Source organism: Microtus oregoni, unplaced genomic scaffold, assembly GCF_018167655.1.
Source record: "Microtus oregoni isolate MIOR12 unplaced genomic scaffold, Mior012 000002F_ref0000024, whole genome shotgun sequence".
Classification (NCBI taxonomy): Eukaryota; Metazoa; Chordata; class Mammalia; order Rodentia; family Cricetidae; genus Microtus; species Microtus oregoni.
In genome coordinates this window covers 68,205,971-68,217,889 of record NW_024543061.1, presented here as the reverse complement: position 1 = coordinate 68,217,889, position 11,919 = coordinate 68,205,971, and the positions used below count along the sequence as shown (strand labels likewise).

General features: G+C 47.3%; 1 protein-coding gene across 1 annotated transcript; it reads right to left on the bottom strand.

Annotated features, from left to right (window-relative positions):
- Positions 1–2,598: 2,598 nt before the first annotated feature.
- On the bottom strand, positions 2,599–11,885 carry Tex52 (testis expressed 52). Its single transcript, XM_041678570.1, has 3 exons — positions 11,326–11,885; positions 7,373–7,923; positions 2,599–2,893 (listed from the first exon to the last, which is right to left on the bottom strand). The coding sequence occupies exons 1-3, from the start codon at positions 11,461–11,463 to the stop codon at positions 2,599–2,601; spliced, it is 984 nt and encodes a 327-aa protein (XP_041534504.1). The 5' UTR covers positions 11,464–11,885.
- Positions 11,886–11,919: the final 34 nt, after the last annotated feature.

The window sequence follows — 11,919 nt, the reverse complement described above, 5'->3', positions numbered from 1 at the left end:
GAGCACGCAATGCTCTTAACCACTGAGCCATCTCTCCAGCCCAAGGACTTATCTTTAAAAAAAAAAAATTATTGTGCCAGGCATATTGGTATACAACTTAACTCCCAGAACTCAGACAGTAGAGGCAGGAGGGTCTTTGTGAGCAGGAGGGTCTTTGTGAGCTCAAGGCCAGCCTGGTCTACACAGCAAGTTCCAGTCCATCCAGGTCTACATAAAGAGACCCTATCTTAAACAGTAGTACAAACTGCGGGTCAGTCCTTGACACCAGGAATAAAAATAACAATAATTTCATGTCATTTTACTGGGCAATTCAGAGGAAGGTACTAATCTGAAATACATGATTTGTAGAATTGAGACAAGGTTTAGATGTGAGGTACAACAGCAAAAAGAAACTCTGTCTCAGTTTACCAATCTCTAAAATGGGGGTGCATCACAGGAATTGAATGGATTGATTCTGTAGGTTTCTCAGAGGAATATCTGACCACCAAATGTTGAGGGTGACACAAGTTGAGGTACCAAAAGTCCGCATGATCACTCTGACTTGTCACTCGTCCTTGCTCTCAAGTCCACCTGGATCAGGTATCTGTGTATTAGCTGTCATGTTATATTTTTATGGTTTTGGTGGTGGTGGTGTTTTGAGACTGGGTTTTGCTCCATAACCCAGACTGGGCTGTAATTCATGATAACTCTCCTGACTCCATCTTCCTAATACTGGGCACTACAGGATAATTCTTTTTTTTTTTAAATATTTATTTATTTATTATGTATACAATATTCTGTCTGTGTGTATGTCTGCAGGCCAGAAGAGGACACCAGACCCCATTACAGATGGTTGTGAGCCACCATATGGTTGCTAGGAATTGAACTCAGGACCTTTGGAAGAGCAGGCAATGCTCTTACCCTTTGAGCCATCTCTCCAGCCCCCACGATAATTCTTTTTTTGTTTTTCAAGACAGGGTTTCTCTGTGTGGCCCTGGTTGCCCTGGTTAAACTTGCTCTGTAGACCAGGCTGGCCTCGAACTCACAGAGAGCCACCTGCCTCTACCTCTTGAGTGCATGCGCCACCACTGCCCATCATTAATTCTGACACTTTATTATTGCTTTTCTGTTCCCCGCCCCCGACTTGATCCTAAGGCTTATGAGAGCAAAAACCTTTATTTATCTGTTCTCTTTTTGCACAAGGTTTTTTTCTTATTACTTAATTTTTATTTTATGAGTATGAGTGTTTTGCCTGCTTGTATGTCTGTGTACCATAGTCTGCCTGGTGTTTATGGAGGCCAAAAGAGAGTGTCAGATCCCCTAGAACTGCAGTGAAAACAGTTGTCAGCTACCATCCTGAGTGCTTAGAAAGTGAACCTGAGTCCTCTGTAAGAATCGTCAGCATTCTTAACTACTGAGCCACCTCTTTAGCCTCTTGTGCATTTTTGTTTTGTTTTGTTTTGTTTTGTTATGTCTTGGAAGGTAGTTTGGTTCAGCACAACGCAGTAGCTGGTGTTGATTCAAACTTTGGGATCCTGACCCTGAGTAGTTTATTTTAGGCATATTTAAGCACAGCACAATTTGGCATCATTTTTTCTGGCAACTAAATCCCTGTGAACAATAAAACTCAAGACATGACTACATCAAAACTCTTTGTAAAGCACAAGTGACATCTTCTTCCATAAAGATGGGTTCCATGGATTGAGAAAAACAAGCCCATTGTAAGGGTCTGGGGAGGAGCTGGGGTGGTCTCAGCCACACAGATAGCACAAAGGTCACAAGGCTATTAACCAGCCCTCTGGGTGGAAAATGGGTTATACATTTCTCCCCTTGAAGAGCCAAGCCTGTGTGTTTAACATTCCTGGTTCCCTCAGTGCTTCTCCGTGAGCACAAGGGCCTCAGTGCCTCCTACACCTGGAGTCTCCTTGTTCCGCTCTTGCCCTGCTGAGGAACAGCTGCCTTTCTCAGGCTTGAGTCTCCAGCACTGCCTGTGACCAAATTCTGCAGGGAGCCCTCCCTGTGCCACCACCACCCGGCTGCCTAGGAAGTTTTCTGTCCGCTAACCAATCCTAGTGTCGTGTCGTTGTGTATTGGTTCTGAGTGTAGAGACAACTTTTTTTTTGTATGTGTGATGGGAATTGAACTTAGGACTTCACTCTTGCTAGGCAAGTGCTCTGCCATTGAGCTATATTCCCAACCTGCAATTCCTTACCCACATTTCTTCCCATACCTCTTCCTCACCCCAGCATAGACACATGCGCACACGCATGTGCGCACACGCACACACACACACACACACACACACACACACACACACACCACACCTCACCACTCCTTATTCTAACCTTAAGAGCTGGAGCCTACAGAAATTCTAGCTGCCCTACCCCCTCTCTCTTCCCCAATCTTCCCATACTAATAGGAGTCTGCCAAGGAAAACAGAGAACGATTCAGAGCTTCAGCGATGTCTCCAGAAACCTGAAACAGAGGTGGTATGAGGCTGGAAGATGGCAGGTTATTCTTTAGAAGCTGGAGTCCTCAGCCTTCTGAGGCTTCTTGCTGAAGCAGGCTAGGCTGTGTATTCTGAGGCCCACTCTGGTCTTCTCCCACCGGGAGGCTCTTTTAGACATATCCAGGGCTTCCTTTCCTCTTTCTGGCTGATGTGTTGGCAGGTCTTGCCTTGGACAGGTAGTAGAGGGGCATGGCAACCCGGTTCTTTATCAGGGTTTGGTAGTCCCTCACCAAGTCTTCGCTGAGGGGCACACAGGGCAGCCGAGCCAGTTTCAGGGCCTTCTCCTGGTAATGCGGCTGCGGGTTTGGGCAGGGCCAATTCTTGGTGAAATTATTGGGAAGTGGGTTGGGTAGGATCTGGAGATCCCAAGGCTCAAGCCTTCCGCCATCAGAGATGAACTGAGACCTGTTGGGAAAGTGGTTCAGAGACAGCAGAGTCAAGGGAGGGTTCCAGGCATGGTAGGGGGAGGTGGAAAGGGCAGGTGATGATTCCCAGCAGCTACTGGGGATCAGGCTATACACCAGCTGGCCTGCATTTTAACTGTGTCTAGCTGTACGCCTTTTATCCTTTGAATAACTGTATAGTATATCACCTAAGTTTTTTTAAAAATATGCTGTTACATATTTTTTATATAATTTATTTAACTTTATTTTATGTGCATTGGTGTGAAGGTATCAGATTCCCTGGAACTGGAGTTACAGACAGTTGTGAGCTGCCATGTAGGTGCTGGGATTTGAACCTGGGTCTTCTGTAAGAAAAGCCAGCTCTCCCAATGGCTAAGCCATCTCTCCAGCCCCTGTTACATATTTTTATTGTGCTTATTAATTTTAATATTTTATGAGTGTCTTGCCTGCATGTTGCCATGTACACCACTTGTTAGCCTGGTGCCAGTGGACGTTAGAAGAAGGCATAAGATCCCCTTAGTCTAGAGTTACAGACGATTGTGAGCTGCCATATGGGTAGCAGCCAGTGCTCTTAACTGCTGAGTCATCTCTCCAGCCCCTCACCTAGATTCTTCTTAAATATGTATGTGTTGCTAGGGATTGAACCCAGGGCCTTGCACGTGCTTGGCCAGCACTTCACTACTGAGCAACGCCCCAGTCCGATTTTCCACTCTTGGCTTCCTTCTTTCTTTTTTTCCTTCTCAGTCTGTAGTCCAGGCTGTTCTCCATCTTGAGATCCTCTTGCTTCCTCCTCCAGAGGTTTCTACCGTCACGCCTGACTATTTTTTATCTAAATTCCAGCCATTCTTCTCTTTTCTACTAATGCAGAGCAGATGGGAAGACCGCTGAACTCAGCTTAGCGTAGCAGGCAACTTCCTCTTCCGCGTTGGCCTGTAGTATTAAATTGAACAGGAGCAAATTGACTTCAAAACAAAAACAACAGCACGGTTGAATAGTAGCAGATTTTCTGTGCTTCAAGAGGCTCTGTACCTGGCTCAGCAGATATTCCTGTCGGCTGCCTTTGGTTTATTCGAGGTTCTCAGCTGCAGCTACACATGACAATCACCCCAGAAACCTTTTTGTTTTTTGTTGTTCATTTGTTATTATTATATTTTTATTACTATTGCTGTTGTTAGTGCAGAGATGGAACTTTGAGCTCTTGCATGGTAAATAAGAAGCTATATTCCTGAGCTATGCCCCCACCCCTGGGATAGTTTGTAAAGTTCCCCAGGGATGTAGCCTAGTAGACACCTTGCCAAACGCATACAAGACCTTGAGTTTCTATGCAGAGGGTCCTAGGGATTAAGATAGAATCTCACGTAGCCAGACCGTGTCTAGTTCATGTGGTGCTAGGTACTGAACCGAGGACTTCATGCATGCTAGGCGAACACTCTGTCAACTAACTGAGCTCACTCAACTAACACACACCCACTCTCTTTTCTGAAAGAAGGTCTCATATAGTCTAGGCTAGCCTCCAACTTACTAAGTAGCCAAAGGTGGCCTTGAATTCCTGACCCGCCTGCCTCAGTCTCTTCCAACTGCCAGGATTATAGGCATGCACCACCATGTCCTTCATGATTGCAAATCTTTCTGAGATGCCTGTGAGCCACACATTAGTTACCAATAGTCTTCATGTGCAGACAGAGAGAGAGAGGGCCGGGGTCCTCAATGTGACTCACCTGAAGAAGTCACCAAACTCTGGTGCCATGTTTTAAAAATTGAATGTGTATGTCTATAGACACACGTGTAAGGTCCATGCGTGCAGCGTGTGCAGGTGCCGGCGCAGGTCAGAGAAAGCTCTCAGTACCTTGCTCTCTCCCTCTCTGCCTTACTCCCTTGAGGCGGAGTCTCTCACCAAATCTGAAACCTAACATTTTGGTGAGGCTAGCTGGCCAGTGAGCTCCTAGAAGCTGCCTGGAGATCTCCCAGAATCCCTGGGGTTACAAGTATGCATGGTTGTGCCCAGCTGATTCTACATGGGCGTGGAGGTGTTGAACTCAGGTTCCTGTGCTTGGGCAGCAAGTGCTTACCCGCTGAGTCATCTCCATGTGTGCACCTGCGTGCAGAGCTGGAGGTGAAACCTGGCCTTGTACATACTAAACAAGTGCCCTCCCCTGAGCTGCCCAGGCTTCACTATTTGTTTTTCTTCTTCTTCTTCTTTTTTTAATTAAAGATCTCTGCTGGTAGGTGGTAATGCACGCTTTTAATCCCAGCACTCCAGAGGCAGAGGCAGGTGAGTCTCTGTGAGTTTGAGGCCAACCTGGTCTACAAATTGAGCTCCAAGACAGCCAAGGCAACACAAAGAAACCATGTCTTGAAAACCAAGACAAAACCTCAAGCTAGGTATGATGGCATATATCTTTAATCCTAGAGCTGTGAGTTTCAGGCCAGCCACGGTTATATAGAAACACCCTGTCTCCAAAAAAGAAAAAAATTCTATTAGGGCTGGAGAAATGACTCCGTGGTCAAGAAATGGCTTAGCGCTCTATCAGAAGTGCAGTGCATCTATGCCAGGTTGCTCACAAAATCCTGTAACTCAAGCTCCAAGGGATCTGATGCCCCTTTCTGGCCTCACACGCGCACGCACGCACACACACACACACACACACATAAGCAGTTCCCTCTAAGGTCTGTCTTTTCTGAGACCACCCCAGTGGGGCCTAGATGGTTCTAGCTCCTCCTCTGTAACGCTCTAAAGACCTTCTAACCTACACTGCAGCTCACAGGAATCCTGCCTGCCCACAAATTTCTGTAATATCAACTTTCTACAGTTTTTATTACATTATACATAATGCATTTTATTGTATTTTTATTACTGTATATAACATATTTTAATCATATTCCCTCTCATTATCCTTTCTTGTCTTCCTTTCCTAGGGACCCCCTTCCTGTTCCCAGTTAGTGTGTACGGCCTACTGCATTTCCGTAGGATTACTTACAGACACCTGGGCACCTTAGCAGTGGCTCCACCCTTGAAAGAAATGTCTCCCCTCCAAGAACTGTCAACTTGCCTATTAGCCCTGGGGAGGGAGAGGCGGCACCACGTGCATCCCTCCCTCCCTCCTCTCCTCCCAGACAAGATAAGATCTAACTTTGGTTCAATTTCTTTCTCCCATCTTTCCTTTCCTGTGAGGAGGATAGACTCCAAGGCCCTGGGCATATAAGCAAGTACTCCACCTCCGAGCTGTACTCTAAGCTCCTGGTTTGGTTCTTTTACATACCGACAACCCAGTTCATACTTATCCTGTGACGTAAGTGTTTCTGACCCCTCTTTACCAATTGAGCCTGGAGAATCCAAGCCACTTGTCAAAATGATACTCTCTGGGTCTGAAAAATCTGACCCCAGGTTTCATTTCTGCTTCCTCTATTAATAATGGACTTTACTGGACAGATGTGGTGGTATATGTCTAATCCTGGAACTCTGGAGGTGAAAGCAGGAGAATCATGAGTTCAAGGCCAGCCTTGGCCACATAAGACTCCAGCTGTAAAAAGGAGGAGGGGAGATTTACTGGGGGTTTAATACTCTTGTGCATCGGGCAGGTAATATATTCTATATTCTCCTTGTTTTAAAAAAAAGGAAAGGAAGGATAGAAGGAAGGAAGGAAGGAAGGAAGGAAGGGAGAAAGGAAGAGAAAGAAGAAAGAGGGAAGGCCTGGAGATGTCTCAGTGGTGAAGCATACTGGGTGCTTTCCCAGTGGACCCAAATTCCCAGCACTTACATGGGCCACTCTCAACTGTCTGTAACTCTAGTTCCAGGGAACTCGACCACCTTTTCTGGCTTCCTTAGGCACCAGGCATACTTGTGGTGTACAGACATACATTCAGGCAAAACATTAATACACATAATTTTTTAAAAAACCTTAAAAAGAAAAAAATGACAGCCAGGCATGATGGCATGCATATGTAATCCTAGCACTCAAGAGACAGACTGGAGAATTGCCAGTCAAGGCCAGCCTGGACAATATAGTGAGATCCTGCCTCAATAGAAGAAAATAAATATAATAATGACACCCACCATCTCTCTCTCACACACACCCTGTGGGTGTTTTGCAGGCAGAGTGTGGCTGAGGTAGGTGTCTCTTTTATCTCTTAAAGCCAGGGACCGAATTACATTTCTCAGTATCCCTAGGCCAAGCAGGAGTTAAATTCACAGTACCCTCTCTCCATTTTTAGTTAGATAACCAAGTGCCTTTCCCCGTTATCCCCACCCCTCCATCTGGCCAGCTACTTTCAGGAAGCAGTTGGGGGTGTGGCTCCACGGCAGAACCCTTGCGTGGTGTTTGCAAGGCTGTGGGTTCCAACTGCACAGAAGAAAACGTCTCAGATGACCATGAGTGGGAAAGTTGGAGATGCAAATTAGATACCAAAACAGGACTGGGAAGCCGTGGGAGGGGGCACATGAACATGGGCAGGATCACTGCCTGGGAAGGGGTGAGCTTACTTCTTGAAGTTTGGTGGGGGAAGAATATTGCCGTGGGCATCGAGTGGAGGGGCCCTCAGTTCGCTCCTCAGCTTGAGTTTCTCCACCTCCTTCAGTTCTCTCAGGGTCCTCACAATCACTTGGTTCTTCCTGTTCACGTCTGTGAAGATGGGGGTAGCGCTGATGAAGGTCAGGAAGCTGTGTGGGCCCAGCCAGGAGGGCGGAGGAATGGCAGGTTGTGCAGCAGGGAGACGGTGGCCATTGGAATGGGTCAACCAGCGCCAGACATTACTGTCATAGGGTATGTCTGGCCTGGTGGGGAAGGTGGCAGGCAGACGCCCCACATCGAGCCATGTGTGGAAGCCCCAGGTGTGCTTGGTTTCATCCTTCCAAGGATAGCGTGCCTGGTGATGAACCTTAGACTTCATCTCTGTGTATGGTGGCTGCTTCAAGGCCAGCTTGTGGTAGGGTCGCTGGGTGAAGCCTGGCAAGTCTCTGGCCTCTCTGGGGAGGAGGAACTCACGCTGAGTCCAAGTCTGGTCGGTGGGGAAGGATTCTCTGGCATGGACCATCTAGGGAGACACAAAAGAGAGCCTAGAAGGGCTATGCCCGCAGAGCAGGATGCTGCAAGAAGTGCCCTGCTCTCCTTCCCAGGCACAAGCTGCCAGCCTCCAATCCAGGACTCATCAGGACGCAGATGACCTCCACAAAAAGGTGTCTTTCCATTCCTGCTGTCATCAGGTGTGTATACATACGTGTGCATAAGACCATTTCTGCGGGTGCATGTGTTTATGTGTGTGTAAGTCAGGAGAGAATCTTGGATATTGCTCATCTTGTTTTTTTTTTTTTTTTTTTTTGAGACAGGGTATCTCTCACTGGTCTAGGAATTATATTGGTCTGGCTACAGACTGGCAATCAGCCATTAAGTCTCAAGAGTCCACCTCTCCCCACCCCAACCCCCAGCCCTGGGATTATTAAGTGTTACCACTTAAAACTTTATTACCTGAAAAGGATTTATTTTTATTTTATGAGTGTTTTGCCTGCAAGAATGTGTGTGTGCCATGTGTGTGCTTGTTAATCTTGGAGGGCAGACTGGGGGACCCAACAGAATTAAAGATGGTTATGAGCTGCCGTGTAGGTGTTGGGAATCTAACCCAGGTCCTCTGCAAGAGCAGCAAATGCTCTTAATCACCGAGCAATTTCTCTAGTTCCCTGCAAAAAGTTTTACACAAGTTCTTGTGATTGAACTCTGGTCATAATACTTGTATAGCAAGCGCTTCACAAACTGAGCTAGCTCTCTTAACATTGGCAGCTTGACAGGATAGAGAATCATATAGGATGCAAGTCTCTGGCACGCTCAAAGGGGACTGTCTAGAGTAGATTAACTGAGGTGGAATGAGCCGCATTAACTCTGATGCCACCATGCAGAAGAAAGCTGAGCACCAGCATTTACCTTCCTGACTGCCGACAAACTCCGACCATGATCGACTATAGGGCCCTTAATTTTGCTTGTCAGGTATTTTGCTTTAATGAGACTAGTAATTGCCCCAATCCAAATATTCTCCGTATCATTTCCATAGACTTATCAAATCTCATTGTTTTTCTAGTTATTAATTTTGGCTTTGATTTCCCACTCTCTCAACTTCTGCTCTTTAAAAATTATATATAATTGCATCTTGGGTTTAAAATTTTTATCTTTTTAAAAATTCATGTGTATATTTGTGCACGACATACATGCCTGGTGCCAAAGGAGGCCAGGAGAGGACATCGGACGCTCTGGGCTGGAGTTAGAGATGGTGTGAGCCACCATGTAGGTGCTGGGAGCCTGGCTCTTAAACGCTGAGCATCTCCAGGTCCTACTTACACTTGAAGTTTTATTTATTTAGTGTGTGTTATGGCGTGAGAGAGGAAACCAGAGGACAACTTACAGAAGTCAATTCTGTCCTTCCACTACGGGTTCTAAGGAACTCAGGTATCAGGCTTGGTGCAAATGCCTTACCCCTGAGTTATCTCATTGGCCTCAGCACTTCCTTCACTACTCTGCGTTCTGACGTCCTCATACGTGTCCCTGTAGACACACCAGGCCTAGGGGGAGGATCCATTCCAGCCACTCTAGCAACATACTTTCCCTTGTTCCTGGTCACACCCTAGGAAGTCTCCCTAAAGGACGGCCAGGTAGCTTTCCATCCCAGTCTTCTTACCTGTTGCCATTGGCACTTTTCCCTCATTTCTCATTGAAAGATCAGCTGGGCTAGAAAGCATCTAGAATATTCTTTCCTTTTCTGTCTACCACAAAACATGGTGCCCCTTCCTTTCCTAAAACTCCATGAGAAAATAACCAGTTCTGCTATGGTTTGTCTGAGTGTCCCTCAAAGGCAGGTCTAAATGACTTGGTTCCAGTCTGAGGACTGATTGGGAAAATCTCAGGTGGGGGGACCTAGTGGCAGCATGCCTTAAGGGAGACAGTGGGATCCAGGGCCCTTCCTGCCTCTTTGCTTCTGGGTGCCCATGAGGTGAGCACCTGCTTTGCCATGTTCTCCCTCCATGAGTTGGCTCACAGGTCTAGGGCAGCAAGGCCAAATGGCCGCACACTGAAGGAAGCCTCTATGAGCCCCAGTGAGCCTTCCCTCTCCAGTTATCACTAGCACTCTGTCACCGCAGTAGAAAACTAACAAAATTGGCAACAAAGCCCCTATTTCAGATGTAAAGACCCTGTTACAGCAAGGAATTCACAGGAGGCCTCAACTAAGTGGCAGAGTTCAGGTTTAAGCTGTGTTCAACCTCAGCAGACTTGGCTGTGTGAAGCATGACAGCCTGTTCATAGTCTGAGCAGGGCAGAAGAGTCCCTCAATCGTCCTTCCCTCTCACCCACTCCAAAACCCCACCAGTTTCTTCAGCATCGTCCCCTACACACATTTCCTTAACATTAAAACCTAGTGCATGTGCACACACATGCGTGTCACAGCGTGCGAAGGTCTGAGGGCAGCTTGGGGGAGTCCATCTTCTCCTTCCACCACGTGGGCTCTAGGGATGGAGCTCAGGGTGTCAGGCAGAGCAGCCAGCGTCCTGACTACATGAACCATCTTGTTGGCTTGCTCGCAGGTTTATTTCCTCCTTCCTTTTGATTTTGTGAGATAAGATCTTGTGTGTAGCCTTGGTGGACCAAGCCACTGAGTACTAACATTACAGGCGTGCCTCACTGGACCTAACTCTCAAGTCTTTTCTGCAACAGCACCTCAGAGGCATGGCCTGAGAGCGAACACAAACTTCCCTCGTCGATCCCAAGCATGGCAATACATGGTAATAACTTGTTAGGAGGTAGAGGCAGATTTCACAGATCTGACAAAAACCTGGCCTAGGCGTGAACTTCAACCAGGACTATACAGGGAGGTTCAAACAAGTCCAAAACTTGGCCCAAATGGCAAATATCTATAATACCAGCCCTTGGAAGGCTGAGACAGGACTATTGTAGGCCGACAGTATCAGGCTAGCCAGGACTACAAGCAAGACTGCCTCGAGAAAACAAAAACAGACCCCCTGAAATCTGAAGATGAGAGATCCCAAATGCCGAAAAATCTGATTTTTTTCCCTGGGCAAAGGCATGGTGTCACAAGTAGAAAATTCCACATTTGACCTTTGCAATCGGTCAAATAGCAAACATCCTAAAAATACTGCATGCGTTAAGTCACATTCAGGCTGGGTATAAGATACATATGAAACAGAGAATGTTATGGGCAGTTCTGGGTCTGTTTATGACACACAAACACTCCAAAACCCAAAAATCCCAAAGCTAACAGTATCTCTGGTTTCAAGTGCTTTAGATAAGGCCCCATCCACCCGTGCTAGCCAGGCTCCTCCTCCTCCCCATGCTCCAAACTTAGCATATCATAGGATGAAGGCAGAAGAATTTGTGTACCAGAAGCCTGTTGCTCAGGACACATGAAAGGGCGGCTGCAGAGGCGGCCCCACTCTACCTGCAGGAAAGGCTCCCTGACATGAGGCACACCGTCCATGCCTGGCGTTTGGAGGGATCTTCCCCAGCTGCTGGCCATTCTTCCCCTGAGCCAGAGCCAGGAGGGGAGGCTTTGGGGAAAAGCCCTCTCTGGTACCATTGTTTGCTGCTAGGGTTGCTATGGTGATGCTTCCTGACTAGTGCTGCTGGGAGGAGACTGCCTGTCCTGGGAGGCTCTTCAGTCCCTGATGCCTTCCTGGTGAGGTAGGGAGGGGGCAGTGCTGTCAGTTCTGGTTACAAGATGTGGTAACAGGAGCTGCTTCCAGGAGGACCATGTCTGGGAGGTTTGGGGAGGAGAAAGTACGCAGGCTCTCAGGCTTGGGGCTGGGATAGAAGTAAAGAGACCCCTGCAAAGGGCCCAGCTTTCTGGCCTGAATGTTGAATGGCTTGGGAGGGGAATTGAGGCCTACAGGTGCTGTGTTACTTTGAGGAGCCCAGGTCAGAGTTTGGGCCATGGAACAAGGTGGCAGGAAGAGGTGGGCAGGACTTTGTAGAGCCAGAATCTCATGTAGCTGGACTGGCGGATCCTCCTACCTCTCTACCTCAAGGACTGAGA

Bases quoted from the DNA above. Each gene is read 5' to 3' on its own strand.
- Tex52 (XM_041678570.1), bottom strand. From the start codon at position 11,463: ATGGTACCAGAGAGGGCTTTTCCCCAAAGCCTCCCCTCCTGGCTCTGG. The intron at 7,924-11,325 runs GTAGAGTGGGGC...GTGTCTCCCTAG, and splicing joins TCAGGGAGCCTTTCCTGCAG to ATGGTCCATGCCAGAGAATC. The intron at 2,894-7,372 runs GTAAGCTCACCC...CTTTCCCAACAG, and splicing joins CCCCCACCAAACTTCAAGAA to GTCTCAGTTCATCTCTGATG.